Here is a 23,591-nt window from a genome sequence, read left to right as displayed (position 1 = left end):
GAAATGCTCAGTTGCTTGGAGGCACTAAAAAGTATTTTTAGTTCAAGAACATTTGTTTTGAACTGGAACCGCTAGCCCTTCCCTTTGTAATGCCCTGCCAGTTGGACCACTGGTCTTCTAATTCTGCTCTGTGTGATCATATTAGCTGGAAATTATGAGAAATGTTACATAATAGTTGGAGGATTCTTAATTGGAGAAAACTGGACTAGGCTGGATAGATTCTGACCTGATCAAATGTCTTTTTGTGTTCTGTGATAAGATGGGCTATTCTAGCTCACAGGCTCTCTCTAACCTTCCCCTGGCAATCTGTTTCTCTTTGTTCAGTTTGCTTATTTTCTAATCTGGCATCATGAATAAACTGTTGTTAGGGCTAACTTGGATTATACTTTGAAGCTAGTTTTGAAATCATAGCATAGTGCAGAGATGTACCATTTTGATTTGGCAGATGCTTTAAACTTTTGTGTGTTGGACTGAAATTCTACAGAAAGAGAATGGACACACCAAATAAATGAGCAGGACACAACCTGAATTTTATTTTGTTTAGTTTTATATCCGTTGCACTATATAATGTATCATAGTAAAAGCTAAAATTGAAGATATTTTTGAACAAATTCTGGGACTTGTTCTTTTGTTCTTTCAACTTTTTGTATACCTGCCTCAAAAGTTGAGACTGAACAGGTTTACCAGTCTATTTACAGTATGGTCTACTGTTACTTGCTTAGTACAGACTTCATGACTAACAAAGAAACTTAAGGGCTTGGAAGTCAGGAATGCACAATAACTGTTTGAAAATTTGAAATCAAATACTTTATCATAAATCTGTTGTGTAAGTGGAAATGTTTCTGAAATGTATGTAAATCAGTACTTTGAAAAATTATATACAAAATAATACTGTAAAACAGCAACAGCTGGATTTATATTGCATGGCAATTTTTAGGTATTTGAGATAGTAAATAGAAGGTGTGAAAAGGAACAGTCTTTGGCTAAGATTATTCCTTCCAAGCCATTTGAAGCTTGATGGTTTTATCAGCTCTGTGTGGCAAAGAATAGCATTGCAGGTGGAGAGAAACACTACTAGGTAGCTAGAATTAAAATCCCTTCATTATTGTGAATTGTGAGAAAATCAGTCCTCTCTCAGCTCAGTACGTGGGAGAGAGACAGAGTGGTAAAAACAGCAACCTCCCAGAATGCTTTTTCTTCTGTGGATGTTCACATATGTAAAGTATGGTGTATTTTGCCACAAATCAGCTGCCAGTTAGGTTTGGAGAAATCACAGTGCCATTGCTATAGAAACCTGCACTTGATTAGATGTCATAACTCTGTTTGATTCACACTGATGTGCTCTAGGTTCCTACTGTGAAATGAAGACAGTATTTCTTTTATGTAGAGAAAGAATATAAATTCCACTGCTTTACAGTTAACAAATAACTTTGATGCAGAATTTAATCAAGGTGGGTTACAGCAAGCCAGCAAGCATGGTGTTGCTGCTCTGTTGTAAGCTACAAGTTTAATACATTTGTGGTAAAGGTTTTATGGTGTTTTAATTTAGAGAAAAACTGTATATTACAGAGTTTATTCTTCCCATTGGGAAATGTGTTCTTAAATACAAAAAATAATTCCTTACATTCAAATGGAGGCCTCTTTGGCCAGGTCCAAACAATACTGAGCTTGTTAGCAAAAATTTTGATGTTTATTAGACTTTTTTGGTTCACAATTTAATGTCACTAAATGCATGCTGCATTAAATTTACTTATGATCCAACCATCTTTCTGGAAGGGCTTCTATTTTTTTAAGAGCTTGGTACATCCAATAGTTGAGAATATATCTAACTCAGGATTGAACTGTGGAGTCATTGGTGATCTCTAAATTTGGTTGTTTGCTTGCAGAAATTTCATTACCATCTAGGTAATATTAATACATTTATCAGTGCAACAGGCACTAGTGATGCTACCTATTTGAATAATGAAATGTCTGTAAGCAAATAACCAAGCTCAGAGAACACCAAGGACTCCCAAAACTTAGTGTATATTGGTTGTAGAAGGTGTTTCCTTTCACTGTTGGCAAGTCAGATTTTGACAGCAAAGCATACCTAAATTGCAGACATCAAAGTGGTGAGTACTGAATGCAGTGAAATTGTATAAACATGGTGTGTAAATTGTGACTAGCCATTGTCTCAGTTATGCAGCATTTAGTTATTGATAGATCTACTACTTTTATTATTGTTTCTTGGTAGTTTAATATGCTTAAAGATCATAGGCATGATCTTTAAGTGCTTTGAAACAGAAGCAGATATACTGCCAAACCACAGTGCAAGTGAGTAGTAGCACTATCAAGTACAGTTAGTCCATTAGTATTTTCATGCGTAAGCCAGTTAACACTTTCCATGGCCAATTTTTTCTTTTACTTCATACCCTGCACTTTAAGTATTTTTTTCTTCAGAATGTAGTGTGATGGTACATTTCCATCAAGCCAACTATAGTTCTTTAAATGACTTCCTGTTGTATTACAGATGATGTCTTCACTCTTCAGTGCTCTAAATGGAAGCATGTTGCCAGTGAAAGCTGAACATTAACTCTGAGATGAAAATGATAGGCCATCTTATCTTACATTCGCTGTATTTCTGATTTCCCTCAAAATCAGAGGAGTGCATAATAAGTTTTTGTCATGTCACCACCTGTGCCTTTTGGGAAATCGCAGCTAAATCCAAAAGGTTAGCTAGGAGATTCCTCCAGTTTTAATATTATTAGAGTAATAGCTTGTAATTGTTGTAAGAATTACTAACAGATGGAAAGATGGGGGGAGTTTCTTTTTATCTGCAGCTATAAAAGGTTAACTAAACTAGCATCCTAAATACATTACGGAGTTTAATAGATAAACTGTATACAGGTAGGTGTCAATTAATACTGATAATCCTACGAAATGCTCATATTATTTGAATTTGCACAACTCAGACGGATATTTCTATGAAAAATAAGATAGGTCTCAGCTCAAAGGAAATAGGCAATGAACAATTTTAAACGTTTTTATATGTTTATGAATGAAATATAACAGTAAAAAATTAAACATATTTACATCTTGAATATATTTTGACAAAGTCACAGAGTAGTTATAGAAAACAGAATAAAACCAAAAAACCCTCTAAATATAATTTCTAAAGATAAACCTAAACTGACAAAAACATCTTTAACATATAACAGGAAGTCAGAGCAACATTGTTACTAATACCACCTTTCAGTCATTTTTTTGTGTGGTTTTAGCATTTTTATTGCTTTCTAATGGATTATAGATCTCATAAATATTTTAGAAAAACACATCAAGCAAACCCATATCTCCAGTATTCTGCTGTAGTTCTTCAAAATGACTCTCATCTTTTCTGAACTTTTTCCAACAGAATCTTCCTTTTCTCCATTTTGCTCAAACAAAGATTAGCCTCTAAAACAGCGGTCCCCAACCTTTCTGGCCCTGAGGATTGGGGGCTGTCAAATGGAGCTTTGTGCGCTCACCCATTGCTTGTGCAGCCCAGTTCCCATGGACGGGGACTGCTGCTCTGAGTGGTCTGGGATAACTCGCTGTGGCCAATTCGCCACATCCAACTTATTGCGGGACAATTCACCATGGGACAATTCAAGCAATTTAATTGTTTCATTCAGTTACTTTTATTATTGGTGACCATGTTTTCGTCAAAATTATTGCAATTCTTGCATTTCCGGATTCACTTTCTATATATATATATATATATATATATATATATATATATATATATATATATATATATATATATATATATATATATATATATATATGTAGGTCTTTGGTTATTTGGGTTTTCTCCCGCGTAAAATTGGAAGTGTCTTGGCGACGTTTCGACGAAGTCTCATTCGTCATCTTCAGGCTTCAGCTTCGTGCTTTTGCTCCCAGAGCTTTGCTCCCAGAAGCACAAAGCTGAAGCCTGAAGATGGCGAATGGACACCATGCCAACTTCAATAACTCACAAGACTATCAACACCACAAACCTACGAATATATATATATATATATATATATGTTTTCTGAGGTTTTCGCGGGTGTTTGTATGTAGGTCTTTGGTTATTTGGGTTTTCTCCCGCGTAAAATTGGAAGTGTCTTGGCGACGTTTCGACGAAGTCTCATTCGTCATCTTCAGGCTTCAGCTTCGTGCTTCTGGGAGCAATGTGATCGCAGCTGTTTCTTCCTTTTAACTGCTAGTGGGGTTTGAACTGATTGGGTGGGAGCTTGGCTGTGCTCTGATTGGATGGGGTTTTCTGTGCTCTGATTGGCTGGGGTGTGTCCTGTGTTGGTGGGGGCTTGGTTGTGCTCAGTCTAGTCTGTGCTGCAGGGGGATTTGAGCTGGTGAGCTGCATAGCTGTTGTTTGGCTTTGTGGTCGTGCTACATCTTCATAGTGGGTGTCAGTCTGCTGCATGAATGGATTGGAGGGGTTTGAAATGGCTAATGTTGCAGCTGCGGTCTGGCTTCTGGTCCTTGGTCGTGCTTCATGATCAGTGTGGGTTTGGGTCTGCTTTCTGGGTGGATGTGCGGTGGTGACATCCTGTGTGGACCTTGTGAGTGTGGGTCTGGTGTCATTCCTCGTGTTAGGGACTCGTTTGTCAGTAAGGGCGGGTTTCCAAATGGCTGGTAGGCGGGAGGTGTCATCTCGTTTGTTCATGCTGTGTGGGCGTTTTTCTATCTCAATGGCTTCTCTGATTATTCTGTTGTTAAAGTGTTCAGTTTTGGCGATAGTTCTGGTCTTTTTAAAGTCAATATCATGTCCTGTGACTTTAAAGTGTTGGACCAGAGAAGAAGTTGGTTCCTCTTTTTTGAATGAGTTCTTGTGTTCTTCAATGCGTGCACTTATTCTTCTGTTGGTTTGTCCAATGTATGTGGTGGGGCAGGCGGTGCATGGATTCCAAATGGATTCCAAACAAATAAGATTACCAAGCTAATCCAAAAAGAACCCCCCACTAAAATCCAAGACAGAGAACAAGAAAACGGCACAGCCCTCCTCCCATATATAAAAGGCACCACAGACAGAATCAGCAAGATCCTCCACAAACACAACATCAAGACAGCATTCTGCACAAACAGAAAAATATCCACCATCCTAAGAAACCCCAAAGACAAAATTGAGTTAGAAAATCAAGGAGTATATGAAATCCCATGCACCTCAAAACGACGCTATAGAGCACTGCACACCAGAACAACTAGACACAAGAACAGTTTTTTCCCGAAGGCCATCACTCTGCTAAACAAATAATTCCCTCAACACTGTCAGACTATTTACTGAATCTGCACTACTATTAATCGTTTCATAGTTCCCATCACCAATCTCTTTCCACTTATGACTGTATGACTATAACTTGTTGCTGGCAATCCTTATGATTTATATTGATATATTGATCATCAATTGTGTTGTAAATGTTGTACCTTGATGAACGTATCTTTTCTTTTATGTACACTGAGAGCATATGCACCAAGACAAATTCCTTGTGTGTCCAATCACACTTGGCCAATAAAATTCTATTCTATTCTATTCTATTCTAAATAAAAGCATTGCCTGTGTGGATTTTGGACTAGATTATGGTTGTTTTAATGTTTTAATAATCCTGATGTACCTTACAAGTTCATACTAGTTGCTGAAATAATTAACTTCTTTGTTTGAATGTTCAAGCTGTTAGGATAGTAAATGTTATAATCATAATCACCAGAATAAGCATATTTTGCCATTTGGAACTTTTGCTTTGAGGGTGCTATGGGGTCTTGTTTTTCTTTTTGTAACAATAATATCCTCTGAGTACTAAGGTATGGAAAACTTTGTAGATATTTTTCCTTTGCTGTCTTTTCTAGAATGCACAAGTAAAGAATCAATATTGATCATATTATCGTTTTGTTAGTGAGATTGGTGGCATATAAATTTAATAAATAAATAAATTATAAAAATATGTATGAGGCTGCGTGGTGTTTCCAGAAGCAGAGAAGAAGCAGCCCACACTCTTGTAAAGATGTGGGGTATTTTTGCTGTGACATGCATTTTTTGAAAACCAAGAATCCTGACTATCGCTTACAGATTCAAAATTAAAAAACCACTACTTCACCATTAATAAGACTACGTCTTCATTTAGTGACCACAATTGGGATTGGCAACTCAGAAATTAAATAAAATGATCACAAAGTAAAACTGTGACGCGGTGTGCTCGTGATCTTATTTCAACTTAGATTGGGGGGGTTATTGTTTTTTTGTTATTTTTTTATACTGTGGTTTTATTGTTTGTAAGCTGCTAGAGTTGCTGTGAGTAAGTAGGCAGCTATATAAATTTTCTAAATAAATAAATAAACTTTAATTTGCTTTACAGACCTATAAAAGTTATAAATGAGGGTTTGTCATAAAGGTACATTTTCATCATCGTTATAACTGCAAAATATTGCTAAGCAAAGCAATCAGTAAACGAGTGCTTATCACATTTTGTCAGGTATTTTGTAAAAATATAGATGAAAATTTGTTAAAATAGAAAACCTAGATCAGAGATGAACTAGATGATCCAATGATCAGACTAAATATAGGGCCACTAACAACATACCTTTTAATGCTTAGAGTTTTATTTTTATATCTAGGCCTACAAGATTAAATGGGTCCAGTAACAGGAATGACTCCGGATAAGAAAGCTGAAACACCAGGAGTAGAGAAAGCTGCAGGTCTAAGGCATATCCAAAGAATGGGAAGCTTGCCGGAAGCAGGTGATGCTGCTCGACCAAAAGCCACAGCTGTGGATAGTGAAGTTGCAGACGATGAGCTCACCAACTTGAACTGGCTGCATGAAAACAGTAATCTCCTAACGAACTTTAGCCTGGGAAGTGAAGGTCTTCCAGTTGTTAGTCCTCTGTATGATATTGAGGGGGATAATGTGCCAACGTATCCATCCTCCTGCTATTCTAATCCGAAGAAGAAATCTGCCACATCTAAGCCCCCATATTCTTTCAGCCTTCTTATATACATGGCAATTGAACATTCTCCTAATAAAAGCCTGCCAGTGAAAGAAATTTACAGCTGGATTCTGGAACGCTTCCCATACTTTGCTACGGCTCCCACCGGCTGGAAGAACTCCGTCCGGCATAATCTTTCTCTGAATAAGTGTTTCCGAAAGGTGGAGAGAAGCCATGGCAAGGTGAGATTAGAGTTGTTTACATGTGTCTTTTTAATGACTGTAAACCCATTTTCCTTATTGTGGAACCCTTGATTCAAATGTTTGGTAGAACATAAATAAATATGGAATGTTTGAGGTCTTTGTTACCTTATACTAGTTTTACTAAACCAGATATGCTGGGACTTCAAATTATGTTGATTAGACAGCCTAATAGTGTCAATGCATCAGAGAGACCTAGTTGAGGAAACTGTAAACATAAGGCTGTTACATTCTGTTTTGACAGCCTGACATCTTTTAATCATCACGTACAACCCATGTGGTTCAGAAGTTAGTGTGTGGGTCAGTTCTAAGGTGTAAAAGCTCAGTGGGTGAGTATTTATTTATCGATGGTTTTTATACTGCCCCAATTAAAAAAAAACTATTTGGTAAAAGAGTAATTTTAGAGCAATTTCTCTCTCTCGGTTCAGTCTATGTTATAAGGTGATTGTTGGGGGAGGGGAATGGAAGGATGAAATGCTGTGTATTTTCTCTTGAGTTCCTGTTAGAATTCAAATGATAAATATTTGTACCCACAAAGTGGTGATAACAAATACATTTGCATGAATTGAACAGCTGGAAATCAGCTTATGCCTTCCAGTTCCATCCTCGGCTTCGCTATCAGTTCCTCTCTTACTTCTATACCTAGGAAACTGCCTTCTCCCCAGGCAGCCATTATTCCACCCAACTCAGCACTGTTAATGCTAAATGTTAAAACTTGTCCAGGATTTGTGGTACAGGTTTTTCCCAATCTATAAGACCTGAAACTGGAATGGCAGAGATTGCTGGTTCTCAGGCTAGACACAACTGTTGTGTAAGCATTGATCAGGTGCCTCCAAGCCTCAGAATGGCCAGATTTCCACTGATGGAAACTCTCTAAGCAAAAGTCTTAAAATTTAAATCCTGGGTCATATATTTAGATAGACAACTTGATATCTGCCATTAGCAGATCTTTTCCATATATATAGTTTCTATCTTATTTGTGGCAAGGTAGCTGATTGGACAGTGTTAACATCAGTGATGTGATTGGTTACCAGTTTGCTTCTGGGTCCAATTCAGGATACTGGTGGCTAACTTTTAAGTTCTACATGACTTAGTTCCTGGTATCTATAGGACTATTTTTCCTATCCTTACTCTACTGAACCCCATACAATAAGCCACCTGTGAAAATCTGTTAAAAATTATTCAGTGTGTTGTGATAAATGTTTTTGACTATGAAAGATTTAGAATAGAAAGACAGAGCCATAATTGGACAGGCTGTTGCATTTATTTATTTATGATGGACATACGTTTTGTATAGTTCAGATTAAAAGGAATAATTTTAAATATACACCATCATTTTGGATGATTTGTTTTCCTTCTGATGTTAATATCATAAAGAAATATTGAAAGGTTGTCATCAGTGTGAAGGCTGATGAACAACAAAATCTAGTATGTTGCCTATAATTTATAAAGTCATATTGTATGACTTTACATACCTTTGTATTGAGGAAATGTGTTGATCAGCATTACAGGTCAAAATCCAGCCTTAGCAAAGGAAATTCACAGGGTGACTTTGGGTTTGAGGAAGACGCACCATGTACTTCAACTTGAGCTCTAAAAGGAAAGGTCCATATAGTTTTCTGGACAACAGTAATTAGTTGTGGAGACTACCTGCATTAGGACCCAGCAAATTTTGGGTGACATTGCTGAATATACCTTCCTTTGTACTCAGCAGAATGGAGTTCTGTCTCTTAGAATGAAAATTAAGGACAAGCCTGAATACTTCTGCTGCCCCTCTGCAGCTTGGATGTAGTCAAGAGCATTGAAGACATAAAGGCTGGGTTCACATAACATGCTAGATTTGTTCACACAATGAGCTAAAATATTGTTCGGTAATTCAGTTTACTGTTTTGGGAATTCAGTCATTGCTATAATGCATTGTGGGAACCAATTCATCCTGTTAAGCCCTAATATATTACAGGCATTATGTTTATAAGGTTAAATTGCCAGTTTAGAAGTAGTGTATTGAGTGAAGCCAACTTCTGCTTTGTTTTGCTTATATCAAATGGACCATTTCCAAGTTTTCAAAAGCTTTCTTCCTTCACACAACCCACTAAGCTAAAACCAACCACATCACAACAATGTGAATTGTGAATCCAGGGTGTTTATAGTAATTGAATTACATTGCCAGATCAGAATCAAGGTGTTTCACTTGTACAAAGCAAAGTTATAATTAAAGAAAAATTAAATATGGTGTTTACTCATCTTTGGGGTTGAGGAATTGTACCCACCCTTCCCCATTTGCAATTTCAGTGTTGGGAGGAAGGCTTAGGCATCTTTCATTCAGCATAATGGATAAGTGGAAAAAACAGCTAAGTCAAGCTTTGTGACTGAATTTGCCTGTAAGTAGGGTATGGCAGGCCAGGTAGATTTCAAATAAGACTTAAAAAAGCAGAGGAGTAGAAAACTGTTCCTGGAAATGCATAGCTAAACTAGTAAGGTCTGACAGTGAACGCTTAAAATTCATGCTGGAAAAATAATTTACAAAAAGAATTTATATTCTTCTGAGAGCAGGAAAGCAGTCATTGTTTTGCTTATTTCTTAATCCCAGAAATACAATAATAGGGCTGGGAATAAGCCAAGTATCCAACGACCAGTAGAGTATAATATAAATGCTTACATCTCAACAGTACTTCTTTGAGTAACATGCCAAGGTGGTTTTCCAAAAAGTAATGAGTGAAGCCAGGTTAAAAATTAAAATTGATTTTCTGTATCCTACATTTCAGTTTAATTAAAATAAAATAGAGTTAATAAGATTAATATCCAGTCATAAATCTAGTATTTTCCATAGTGTACTGAAAATGACAATTTAATAGTAACTTCTCAAGTTCTCTTTAAACTATATCCAAGGAATTCAAGAGTTGCATGTAACTTGGATCTCACACTGCACACATTTGAGCTAAACTCTGTAGTTAAATGTATTTTTATTCTCTCATAATTTATTTTTTCTAATAACTTTAGTCGATGAAACTACTGAAAACTTGTCCGCTTTTGAGATTTTTAAGTTAAGTAATGTGTTGGATTTGTTCTTATAACTATTTTGGTATACTTTACAATGTTTGTGATAGCTAATAAGAAATGTGGATTAATTTTAGTAAAAGAGGGACTTCTGAAGTGTATGCTAGGTGGCATCATTGGCTGAGCTACAAGAATCAAGCAATAACCAGTATAGTGGGTTGCCATTCCTTTTTTTGCTATTGCTTAACACTTCATTTAATGACTCATAAATTATATCTGACTAAACTAGAGATAGGTGGCAAATCAGTTAATTTCTCATTTTATTGTACATTTACAAAAATGTGCATTCTTTAAACCAAGGCCCCAAACAAAATTTACTAAGATGACAGTCGCGAAACACACATTGTGATGTTATTTATGAGCAGCAAGCGCAAAAACATATTTGTGGGAAATATGGAGAAATATTTATGTATTGATGGAACTGGCATGTAATGATGAAATCACAAAGGGAAAATTGTACAGTTTGATATATTAGAAAAAGCAAGTACAGAAATACATGTGTTTAAGAGAAACGAAGATGCAAAGTGATTGCAAGAGAATGCAAATCAAGGCAGCAATCGGATCCCACACACTTGGTTGAAAAAATGAAGGACTGGAGCCCTGCAAAGTAGACCAGACTCTGAAACCAACACCACATGGACTATTTTTATTATCTATGAAAATTTTCAGTCATCCAGGTCATGGTTGTCCCAAAGATACTTTTTCAAAAGGCATTGGACTTCTTCAGAACTGAAGAAGCTTCTTGGATGAGAAGAGAAATGTCTTCAAGGGAAAACAAAGCCCCAATTGCCTTTTGAAAAAGTGCCTTTAGGACTATTTTTATTGTAACAGCTATACTGACAGGCCTCCAAATTTGAATGTTTCCTCCTCACTTTATTTTCATGTGAACTAGGAAAGAGCTTGCTTGATACACACTCTCTTATTACTCAGTTACAGATTCAAGACCACCTTACTTTGCTGTTGCTGTGCTAGCAGCTCTTCCTGTGCTTCAAGACCATTCCCTGTGCCCTTTATAGATATTTAGTGGAAAGTCCGCAAGGCTTCAAAGTAGAGATGAGGTTACCTTCATATTCCTGATTTTCCATGGGTGCAGCTGTGAGATTTAAAAGGGGCCTATACATAGCTAGAACATAAATATAACTGCATAATCTTGGACAATTTTTATTATAGAGCTGTATTTTCATTCTAGCAAACACGAGTTGAGTACAACTCTGCTTTGGACTTCCAAACTGAATGTATAGAGGATGGGGAGGGAAAAGATGGGATGAATGTGTAGATTTGTTCTTTGCCTAGTTAGTACTTTTCGTGCATTCAGCTGAGTAGAAATGAATATGAAGAATATATCCAACTGTATCCATTGTAAGCCATCCTGTCAGAATGAATGACTGTATTTGTTCACACTTGATTTTCCTTTGCTACCTGTCCAGGTGACTTAAATTTTGCCAGTGTTGGGGAGTACCTTACAGAGTTTGCATGATAGGAGGATTGTGGCTGTTCTAGAAAAGCTGGAAATTGTATGTTGCGTTAGTTCTGTTGCCTAAAGTAGGAGAAATGGGTTATTTGAAAGTTGTAACGTTGTGGCAGGGAAAGCTTAGTGTGTAAAGTACCAGCTCTTTAAGCAGCCTGGTTTGTGTTGCCATGGTAGCATTTCCTCTTGCTTGGCTGGCTTATGAGTGACTGGTAGCGCAAGGCAGAAGCTGTGCTGATCTGGTGTGCTCCTGGCTGGAGGTGGGAGATGTCATCTCTCTTCTCTGTCTTTTTAAACTCAGGTGTGAGGGTGGATCCCAAGTGCACATGTGTTTGTATGTTTTGATGTAACATAAACTCAAGAGCAACTGAGGGCACTTAGCTAGCTTTTTTAGTTATTCTGCAGAACTGGTTTTGTAGAAATTAAAGAGGAACTGCTTATGCAATGGAAACAAGTCAAATGTATTGAATGTTGTTTCGTTACATTGCAAGTATCTCTCTCTGATATGATGGTGATAGTAAGGCTTTTCATTTGAGTTAATGTTGCAGCTCACATAGAGGCCAGTTTTCATGGAGAGGTTTAAAGTCATACACATTTTTCCCTTTCCTTTAGTACACCACCAGAATGACAATTTAAATAAGGAACTCAGGTGATGGAAAACCCATCTGGAATCGAGTGGACTCTTTCTCCTGTGGAGTATTTTCTCCACAAGAAATATAAAAATGGTTTCATGATATTAAAAATGTACGTAAAATCACCAATTGTCTGCATTATTTAGCATAACAAATTTCTGGTAAAATGCTCACTTTTTAAACAGTTGCTTTACTGTTTTTGGTATATTAAAGGTTAATCGTGAAGCTCTCTCTCTCTTATTAGTGCCCTTCCTACATGCTTGGATTAAAGTTTCCAGAACACTCAGCCAATATGCTCTCAGCGTATTTTATTCCCTAATCCACTGAGACAAAAAAAACCCCCCATAAATCCTGAACAAGAGTATGAGTAGTTCTTGACTTATGAGAGAATTGGGGCCAGAATTTCCATCGCTGTGGTTGTAAAGTGAAACTGCATTGTTTATTGACAGCAGTAATAACAACAACAACAACAACAACAACAACAACAGAGTTGGAAGGAACCTTGGAGGTCTTCTAGTCCAACTCTCTGCCCAGGCAGGAAACCCTACACCATTTCAGACAAATGGTTATCCAACATTGTCTTAAAAATTTCCAGTGTTGGAGCATTCACAACTTCTGTAGGCAAGTTGTTCCACTTATTAATTGTTCTAACTGTCAGGAAATTTCTCCTTAATTCTAAGTTGCTTTTCTCCTTGATTAGTTTCCACCCATTGCTTCTTGTTCTACCCTCAGATGCTTTGGAGAACAGCCCGACTCCCTCTTCTTTGTGGCAACCCCTGAGATATTGGAACACTGCTATCATGTCTCCCCTAGTCCTTCTTTTCATTAAACTAGACATACCGAGTTCCTGCAACCATTCTTCATATATTCCTGCAGTCCTGTTAACTGACTCCCATGGTTATTAGGTGAGGCAGCTTCATGCCAGCTTCCAACAACCTAGTCAGTGGGGAAGCTGGCGGGAAATTGCATAGCCTTGCAAAGTGGCTTGCAAGCCGGCTGGCAGGCAGGTAAAATGACTGTTGCCTGGTGAAAGAGGATATGAAGAGGGGGTACGAGGTAGGCTTAGGGAGGGAGTGTGAGAAGTGGGGAAAATGCAGTGAGGCTTGGGAAGATACAGGAATGTGCAAATGGCTGGTGCAGCAGAGGGGTTTGAAGAAAGCATATGTGGGGGAAACCTACCTCAGACTTGTGACCTTCCCTGATGGCTTCCTCATTGACTTCTGAGGAAGTTGGCAGGGAAGATCACAAATAGAAATCATGATTTCATGAGGCACTGCAACCAATTGTAAGCATGACCTGGCTCCAAGATCATATGACTGTGAAGATGCTGGGATGGCCAGAATTCCAATAACCAGCTTATAGCCACCTTCATTCAACACCATCGTAACTTCAAACAGTGAACAAATGATTGTAAGTCAAGGGTTATCTGTAGAAGTTTGAATTGTTTCATCCAGCAATTCCGAGGTTCCTCTAAATAGGTTAGAAATATTACTGACAAGGAGTTCTGGGATTTGGTCTCTACATATTTGGAGGTCACTAGATTAGAGAAGCCTGTCATAATGAATCTTGAAGACTAATCCTAAAGTCATCCTTTTTTAAAGCAAGTTTGTTGAACTCAAATGGTAGAATTAAAATTGCAACCTTCATTGTGAGAATGATGTACCTCTATAAAGAGAGTGTTAGGAAAGAGGTTTTTGCAATGATTGATCTCCCAAATGTACCACAGATGTTAAACTTTGCTGTATTGATGAAATGTTTTTTTGTAATATTGATCCAAATGTTAAAAGGGATCAGATCATTAAGAAAAGTTACTAACAGAAGTGTTCTGAACAAAGCAGGCTAGGGTACACAATGCTTAGATAAATGAGATTTGCTAAATAAATACGCATCCCTTGGGGAATCTCTCATTGAGTACTATCCCAGCCTTCTCCAAATTGTTGAGAGGTTGTGCATCAAATTTCTTTGTTTTTCTACTGAATTTCAGCAGTTCAATTTGGAAAAACAGCCTGGGGCTATATATGGTGTAGAAAGGATGGTTGTCCATAGGAACTGGCATAGAAATTAGCACAGACTTCCTCTAAATGAATTCTTTCCATCCAGAAAAGACTTGCAGTATGGTCTTTGAAAATTTCTGCTTAAGCTATGGACACATGAATATAAATCACACATGGACATGCTAAGTTCCAAATTATCTGGATAAAATCAAATTGGAGATTTAAAAAAAAACAACTATCTAACTTTTGATTACTGAAATATATTCTACTTGGGACTGCTCTTGAAGACCGCCTGGAATTACAGCTGATCCAGAATTTAGTGTCATGAAGGTCACCCATGTTACACCTGTGTTTTGTGAGTTGCATTGGCTCCCAATATTCTGGGTGAAATTCAAGGTGATGATTGTTGAGGAATACACACACACTGATTGGTCCGCCAAGCTGACAGCTCTTGTATAAAAGAGCTGTCGGTTCGGAAAGAAGTTGCTTGCTCACCTTGTTTGTTAACGTACGGAGCGAGTCATCTGTTAGCCACTGTTGTTAAATAAAAGAGCTGTTAATTGTTAACCTGCTTCGCCTCCTTCCTTGCCTGCCTGTTCAGAATAGAACATTGGCGACGAAGGTGGGATGTGTTAGCTGAGGTCTAATGAAGTCACTGAGAGCTTGCAGCGCTGAGCTGAGCCACGGCGATGAGATGTTGCACTACTAAATTACCTCAAGTGTCCTCCTTCGACTATAGCCACCCTCTCTACTTTTGCGCCCTTCGATCAGGCAAAGGAAACCTGGGACTCTTTCCTGGACCTTTTTTATTGTTTCCTAGCAGCTAATGATTACAAAGGGCTTCCTGGTGATAGAAAGCTAGCTGTGTTTCTCAGCATCTGTGGCCATGACATGTTTGAAACAGCCCGGACACTATTGGCACCAAAAAGGTCCAAGATGCACCATGGGAGACTTTGTTAGATGAGGTCAGAGGCCATTATGCTCCTTTACTATCGAGAGTAGCTAGATGCCATGCGTTTAGACATCAATACCAGAGAGATGGAGAAACTATAAGTCAGTATATGGCTGCTTTAAGATCAGCTGCCCTATACTGTGATTTTAGGGATCTGGAAAATATCTTTCTGGATCAATTGATTTTTGGGGTCAATGCTAACCATTCGCAGCACCGTCTGTTAGCCAAGATGGAGGTAACCCTGCCTTAGATGAGGCTGTAGCCTCAGAATTGTCTACTAAGTCGGCAACAGAAATGAGAAAATCTTTTAGTCCAGGGGTGGCCAATAAAACTGTCATCATTCACCAAGATGTGGTCGATTCTAAGCCGTTGTCAGAGCAGGAGGAAGAAATAAGCTGTCTTAAAACAGCTCCACAGAAAGACCAGGAACTAGGGGTGAAATCTAAACATTTTCTCTACCGGTTCTGTGGGCGTCACTTAATTGGTGGGCATGGCTTGGTGGTCAGATGACTGGGTGGGCATTGCCAATAACAATAAATAATAAAAATAATAAACAAAGTATACAAAACAATAAGAGGTACCAAAAACCAACTTTCACACTTTACACACACACAACACAACTCAACTGACTCACATACAATGTAAAAGCAGCTGCACTTCACCCAAAATGGCTCCTGCAACAAACAGGAACCTCACACAGCCACAAAAAGCTCAAAAACCAACTTTCACACTTCACATACACACCCAGCACAACACAATTGACTCACACACACAAAATGCCACATACAGCTTTGTGAGATTTTGTGTGTTTGTGTAGTTAAAGTGAATCACTATAGAAACACACCAAATCTCAGAAAGCTGCACAAATATTTTATTTTATTATTTTATTTTATTTATATTTTTTAGATCAGGGGTCTCTAACCTTAGTAAGTTTAAGGTTTGTGGACTTCAATTCCCAGAGTTCCTCAGCCAGCAAAGCAGGCAGATTCAGTTGCTCACTGAGGAGATGGATTTTAGGCAGGCAGATTCAGTTGCTAGCTGATGCAACTAATATAAAGCATGGCTTTGGCAGCTGGATTGGGCGAGCCGGTCCGAACCGGGAGCATTTCACCCCTGCCAGGAACCTGAGGAGAAGAAATCTTTTCCTCAGACTCGGTGCATAGGTTGCAGCAGGAACCATCGCCGTTCTGCTTGTAAGTTTAAAAATGCCGAATGTAGATGTTGTGGGAAAAAGGGACACCTCACAAGGGACTGTCGAGCTGCTCTAGTAGCAAATAGCAATCCTACGAGGACACCCACCCCCTTGGATTACAGACAGCGAAATAGAGTAGAAAAGAAAGAGGAAGTTCGTTTCACAATTTAGCAAGGAGCTTGCCTATCGGAAGCAAGGATAGGTCAGGCCAGCAGAAACTTAAAAAAAATTTTTTTTTCTCTCAATCCTATTTATTTATTTATTCGATTTTATTTATTCGATTTTTCGATTTTTATTTATTTATTTAGTCCTCATTGAGGGCCAGCCATTTAAAATGGAAATTGACACCGGATACTCCGTGTCAATTATATTGTGAAGCAGACTTGACAGACTAGTGTCCTCGATAGTTAAGGACTGGTTGGCTCCCTCTTAGGCTAAGGCTAAGGTAATCATATTCCTATACTAGGCTGTGGCAAGTTTAGGGTTAATTACAAGAAATTCAGTGGCCACCTTAAACTCGTTGTGGTAAGCGGCTCACTTCCCAGTCTACTGGGATTAGAGTGGTTTGATGCTTTGGGACTGGCCGTAACCGGTATCTATGCCACTGCATCCGACTGTTTCTCTGATCTCCTACAGGAATTCTCTGATGTATTCAGTAAAGAGCTTGGCAAATATACAGGGACACCAATCTCTTAACCTCGATCCCGCTGTAGCTTCGATAAAGCTTAAGCCATGCAGGGTTCCTTTCGCCCTTCATTCAAAAGTAGACCAGGAGATTGATAGGCTGCTGGCGCAAGGTATATTAGAACCAGTGGACTCCAATGGGAGACGCTAATCGTGATTCCAATCAAAGCTGATGGTTCTATAAGGATATGTGCTGATTATAAAGCAATGCTAAACCGCGCACTGCAGTCAAATCCATACCCTGTTCCAGTGGTCCAGCACCTTCTACATTCTTTAGGCTCTGGCAACATCTTCACCAAGCTTGACATGGCACAAGCATACCAGCAGCTCGAGGTGGACAATGACACTGTGGAGGTGCAAACAATCGTGGCCCACCAAGGTGCCTTCATATGCCGTTGCCTTCAATTTGGGGTTTGCGTAACCCCCGGCATCTTTCAGAGTCTCATGAAGAGGCTATTACAAGACATGTCAAGGGTAATTCCATACTTTGATGACATATTTATATCTGCTGCTAATGAAGTCAGACTCGTCATCTACCTCCGTGCTGTGTTTAACCATTTTAGACAAACAGGACTTAAACAGAACAAGTGCATGCTTGGGGTGCATCAAGTTGAATTTTTGGGGTATCTCATTGACGTTGAAGGACTGCATCCTACCCCTTCAAAGGTGCTAGTGATCCAGAAAGCCCCAGCACTGACAAATAAGGCAGAACTGCAACCTTTTCTAGGTATCCTGAACTTTTACAACATGTTTTTGCCTCACAAAGCCACCATTGCAGAGCCACTCCACTATGTCCTCGGCAGCCGAATGCCTTGGGACTGGGGTAAGAAGGAAGTTGCCACTTTCAAGCCATCAAGGCACTGCTCACATCTGACAGCATCCTAATGCAATACCACAACAATCTTCCACTGACTAGCTTGTGACGCATCGCCCCATGGAGTAGGGCTATTCTGAGTCACCAGCTGTCTAATTGAACAGAAGCCCCCATCAGATATTTTTCCAGGACATTGTCACCTGCTGAGTTAAACTACGGGCAGATTGACAAGGAAGCTTTGACAGCCGTGGCCGGGGTCAAACAATTTCATGACTACCTGTACCGCTGTTCATTTATGCTTATCACCGATAAGCATAATCACTTATTGCTTATCACTTATCACTGTTTATTACAGTTAAAGCCCTATAAGATATAAGACTGGGTTATTGGTATGATTGCCTCTCAGATTGGATAAAATGGGCATGCCTAATCCCTCCGTTAAATGTTATCTTAGAAAACATGCCATTTCTGTGGCAGCACCTGTCATATGGGACACCATTCCCTCAGAGTGGTTGTCGGCAACCTGTGGCACAGGTTGTCGGCAACCTGCAGCTCCAGAGCTGCATGCAGCTCTTTCGTCCCTCTGTTGTGGCTCCCTGTCGGCTGAACCCATGACTGGCTGGCCCTGCCCCTCTCCCTCCCCTCCCAGTCACTCCTTGCCTGGCCTGAAAAGGTAAGGACAACAGTGGGGGATGGGGACTCGCTCCTTATTTTAGAGTGGGAGTGAAGCACCCCTGTACTTGCCATATCTCACAGGCGCTTCTTCCAGCCCTTGTTGGTGCTGCGCGCACCTCGGTCACTCAGGGAGATGCACAACTTACTCTCCGCCCCGAGACACTGGCCCATCCCAGTTGTGGTTGATGCTCTGCATCGTAATGGACTCCAGGAGGAGGAGAGGACACAGTCTTCCCCATTGTGAAGCATGCTAAATTTAACTGTGCTGTGCAAGGCGCTGGAGAGCAGTGGGCAGGCTATGGAGGTGGCAACAGCAGTGGCGTTGGCCACAACCAGGCGAAGCCAGTGTCTCAGGGCAGAGAGCAAGTTGCGCATCTCCCTGATCAACCAAGGTGTGCACAGCACCAGCAAGGGCTGGAAGAAGCGCCTGCAAGATATGGTAAGTACGCTTTCGCTCTGGAATATGGAGTGAGTTTCCATCGCCCGCCGTTGCCCTTACCTTCTCAGGCCAGGCAAGGAGTGACTGGGAGGGGAGGGTGAAGGGTGCGGCCAGCTAGTGGTGGGTTCAGCTGACAGAGAGCCACAGCAGGGGGATGAAAGAACTTCATTTATCTGGGAACCTGAAATAACATTTGATTTAAATATGGTAAAAAACATCCAACAAAGAAGAAAGAAAAACATCGAGAGAGACCTGTTTCCCATGGAAAACACCAGGAGCCACAAAACCTAGGTAAGCGTGACTGGGTGGGAGTGAGTGATGTCGAGTTGGCCACGCCCACCCAGGTTTTGTGGCTCCCAGTGATTTCTTTTCTGTGGGAAAAGGGTCCAAATGGCTCTTTGAGTGTTTAAGGTTGCAGACCCCTGCCCCAGAGGATCAGTGGTCCACACTTAACCTCCTGAAAAATACTTAAGATCTGTCTTTTTCTCCAAACATTGGGTGAGGTTTAGATTGGTGAGATGAATTTATGGGTTACATAGGAAAGTTTAGTTGTGATGCCAAATCTTTTTGTTTTGGTGTTTTATTATTGTAGATAGATTTTCCAGTGTGTTTTCCGGATGATCCATTAATGGGTTAATCTGCTATCCAATCGTCAGAGACTGAGTGAATATATTTATTTGAACTGCTTAGCCACGCCTCCTGCTCATTAAGCTCCAGACTTTTCACTCAGTCCTAAGGAAGAGACCTAATTTTGGTTTGCTCATATAAATGTTTTAAATAAATAAAATTTTGAGGATTCCCCCCCCCCAATATGGTGAGTGAGTTGGTGCAGTAGTGATTTTTCTCAATTTGTTAATTAAGTTATTCAAAGGATTAACTCAGAAATAGTTGGACGTGGGCCTTTCTGTGTGCACATTTTATTATTTGAAAAATATCTTATTCTCTATTTTATTCAAGAGGAATAAAACTATTCAAAAGAATAAATCATAGCAAAAACAAGGCAAACCCAATGACTTATAAAAATATCCTGCATATTGGGATATATTGGGACCATTGAAGTTATTTCTACTTTTTCAGTGTCTTATTTATAGGACTTAAAATTAAAAGTGCATTAGGTTCAATAATTGAAATGAGATTACTTACCACCCAGTGATGTCTGTGTATGCACTAGAACTTGGCTTTAAAATAGATAATGAGGTGCCCAGTGAGCCATGTTGATGCATCATTGTTTGAAGTTGAAGCAGGAATAGCTTTGATTTCCCTGGATGAAGAATTGCTGGCAGTCCTATGAAAAAGGAGGATAATAAGTATATATTTAAAAAATATGAAGTCCAATTATATAGCTATACCCCAGTGAAATCCAGTTCTTAAATGCTTTTGGCAATATCTCTTGGCCAGATGTGCCTCATTTGAGATATGTTGTTAAGAAAAACAAAAAAGACATCCCCAGTTAATTCACCTTGAGCACTTGGAAAGGAAGATTGGGAACCGATAGGAAAAGTCATAGCTATTTTGGAATAGTGCCTGTTTATTCATTGTCTGAAGAGAAAGAGATGGCTGAGGATGAATGCAGGCATTACATCCTAAACGCCCTTTTACAAAAGGCCTCTCCAAATAAAAGCCAATTAGAAATACAAGCAGGGCTGCTATTAAGAAATTACTCTATTAATCCTATCTATTGATGTTTTCAACTTCAGTTTTAATGCTTCCAAGCAGGCATTTGAAGACAAAATATTAATATAACATGCATGCAAGCCCAAGTGAAAAAGACACTGAATAACCAAATTGCCTAGAACAAGATAAATATATTTAAATCAGCAGAGGGAAATGGTTTGGCCCTAGTAGGTATCAGAAATAGGATTCAAATCTGATTCAGCATTTATCAGCCTGCTGAATCTTTGCCTGGTACAGTATATTTTCTTCCATTCTAGGATGTTAACACAAAATATGGATGGTCTGCAAAGACAAAACTAGATTGCCAGGGCCTGGGATGAGATTGGTGGAAAGAGCACAGCTTAAATCTGCAGAAAGCATTCCTGATGAGGAAAGGTGTAGGTGCCATTTTTAGTCAATGATTTTATAATGCATTTTTTGAGGAATTTATTCCAGGCTTTGGCTCAATTTTTTGTCAGTTTTACTAATGCTACATTGCTTTTGTTTTTGTTTTTAAAAATAGCTTTTTCAGAATACATATAGGCAGTCCTTGACTTACAACAGTTCATTTGGAAACCATTTGAAATTACAATGGCATTGAAAGAAGTGACTTATGACCGTTTTTCACACTTACAACCGTTGCGGCATCCCCATGGTCACGTGATCAAAATTCAGATGCTTTGTAACTGACTCATATTTATGGTGGTTGCAGTGTCCCAGGGTTATGTGATATGCATCCTTCTGTCTTTGGGGAAGCCAGATTCACTTAACAACAGTGATACTAGCTTAACAAGTGCAATGATTCATTTAACAACTGTGACAAGAAAAACAGTAAAATGGGGCAAAGTTCACCTCACAATTGCCTCAGCAGCAGAAATTTTGGGCTCAATTGAAGTCCTAAATTGAGGACTACCTGTATAAGGAAATGTTGGGTTTTTCCAGATTTTATGTATGAGTGTTTTACTTCTAGGAAAGTGAAACCTATTTCCAAATTGACAGGTAACATTCTACAACTTAGTCTCATGTTTGGTATGTTCCCTGAATAGGGCCATTAAAAAATAAAAAAGAGCAAACTTTCTCAATAATCCAATAAGTTGAGGATTAAAGGTGATCACAGAATATCTGTTGGGTGTTTGGGGACAAGAAGCATCAGAGAGGATGGAATGGAAATTAATTAATTTGCTTGTTTACTTATTTATATCCTGCCTTTATTATTTTTACAAATAGTTCAAGGTAGCAAATATGTCCAAGACATCTATCTCCTCCTATTTTCTCCACAACAACAATCTTGTGAGGTGACTTGGGCTGAGAGAGTGGCTGGCCCAAGGTCATTCAGCTGGCTTTCATGGTTAAGGCAGGACCAGAAGTCACACAGTCTCCCACATTCTAATCTAGTGTCTTAATTAATACTGGAAAAGACATGTGCCTTGTTATAATGCTGAGCAGGAAGACCACACTTCAACAATATGATGCTATTTCTTGCTATATGTACAGAATTACAGTGGATAGAATCGCTTTCTGTGGTGGTTACTATGTTTTTATCTGATATGGATTGTCATTCAGAGTGGACAGATTATTCTCTATGACCTGGAATTCTTGTGTTCTCTTTCAAAAAATTTAACTAGTTGACAAAAATTGAGGAAGGGCAACCTTTTTTAGATTTACACTCTCAACTGGAGATGATCAGCATTGTATTACAGATAGTCCTCTACTTACGACCGGTCGCTTAGCAATTGTTCAAAGTTACAATGGATCCCCCCAAAGGTGCTTAAGTCTGGGATTTTAAATTCCAACAACCCTCTCCCCACATCAATAGATAACATTGTGGTCACTTGGCAACTGGGCAGCATTTATGACTGTTGGCAGCGTCCCACAGTGATGTGACCACAGCATGCCTTATTTGCTGGAAACTGGTGTTTACTTCCAGTTTTCGGCAAAAAAAAATAGTGTTTAACAACTGCTGCAAAAAAATGTTAAATTGGGTGCCTCAAGTTACAACTGTCAATAACATGCAACAGAAATTCTGGTTTTCATTACAATTGTAAGTCAAGGACTATCTCTAACCCAACACATTTGGACGAGTCCAAGTTGAGGAAGGTTGCATTTCAAACCCTGCATTATAAAGTGTGAAAACAAAATGCTCATTTTTCTAAAAAAAAAAAAAAAAGTTATATTTTTATTCCAGTTTGATCATCATAATACTAAATGTCAAAGAGGTCTAGTGTTATATTAATTATAGGTTAATTATACACATCGGAGGTAGAAAAGTGATTGCTTAAGAAAAAAGGGACACTGTAGAGCAACCAGCTACAGAATTCTCCTTTCCTTAATAAAAATGTATTTCTCATAATTTGAGTAAAAATTATGAATTGTTCTAAGAACAATTGTTCTAAGAAAACAAAAGTAGCTTTCAAACTTTGTTATCACAGTAGTTGTTTAATATGAAGTTTGTCTTTTTAAATAAATGGTGTCAGTTGGTCTTTTTTATGAAAAGAAAGAAGGATATTTTAGAGAACTATTTACTTCAATAAATCAATACAAGTAATTTGACATTTTTCAAATATCAAATATTGAAAAGCAAATTGCTAAACCTGTAAGTAAGTAAGTAAGGCAGATGACCTTGCAGGAAGTATTGCCAAAGCAAAAGGGGATGAAGTCCAGAACAAAGAGATAAAATTAGTTTGGAAGCAGCTCGGACATAAACCTGCCTAATTCACTGAAGATGAAGGAAGGGGAGGTACAGCACAATCAAACTTTCAGAATTTCATTACTATAGCCAATCTAAATGAAATCAATTTTATCCTTCATGTGGAGTTGAATTCCTGGTCTGGTCTGCCT

At 38.8% G+C, this 23,591-nt stretch overlaps 1 protein-coding gene across 7 annotated transcripts in view; it reads left to right on the top strand.

The window, feature by feature from the left end:
• The window catches only part of FOXN2 (forkhead box N2), a 120,401-nt gene that overhangs the window by 74,879 nt on the left and 21,931 nt on the right, over positions 1-23,591 (top strand). For all 7 annotated transcript variants that reach the window (XM_058165005.1, XM_058164998.1, XM_058165000.1 and 4 more), the window contains one exon: positions 6,625-7,175. In XM_058165005.1, the coding sequence (XP_058020988.1) occupies positions 6,639-7,175 (537 nt within the window). In that variant the 5' untranslated portion in view covers positions 6,625-6,638. The remainder of the gene's footprint in view (positions 1-6,624; positions 7,176-23,591) is intronic.

This window comes from Ahaetulla prasina, chromosome 1 (assembly GCF_028640845.1).
Source record: "Ahaetulla prasina isolate Xishuangbanna chromosome 1, ASM2864084v1, whole genome shotgun sequence".
Classification (NCBI taxonomy): domain Eukaryota; kingdom Metazoa; phylum Chordata; class Lepidosauria; order Squamata; family Colubridae; genus Ahaetulla; species Ahaetulla prasina.
This window is presented reverse-complemented; position numbering and strand designations above follow the sequence as displayed.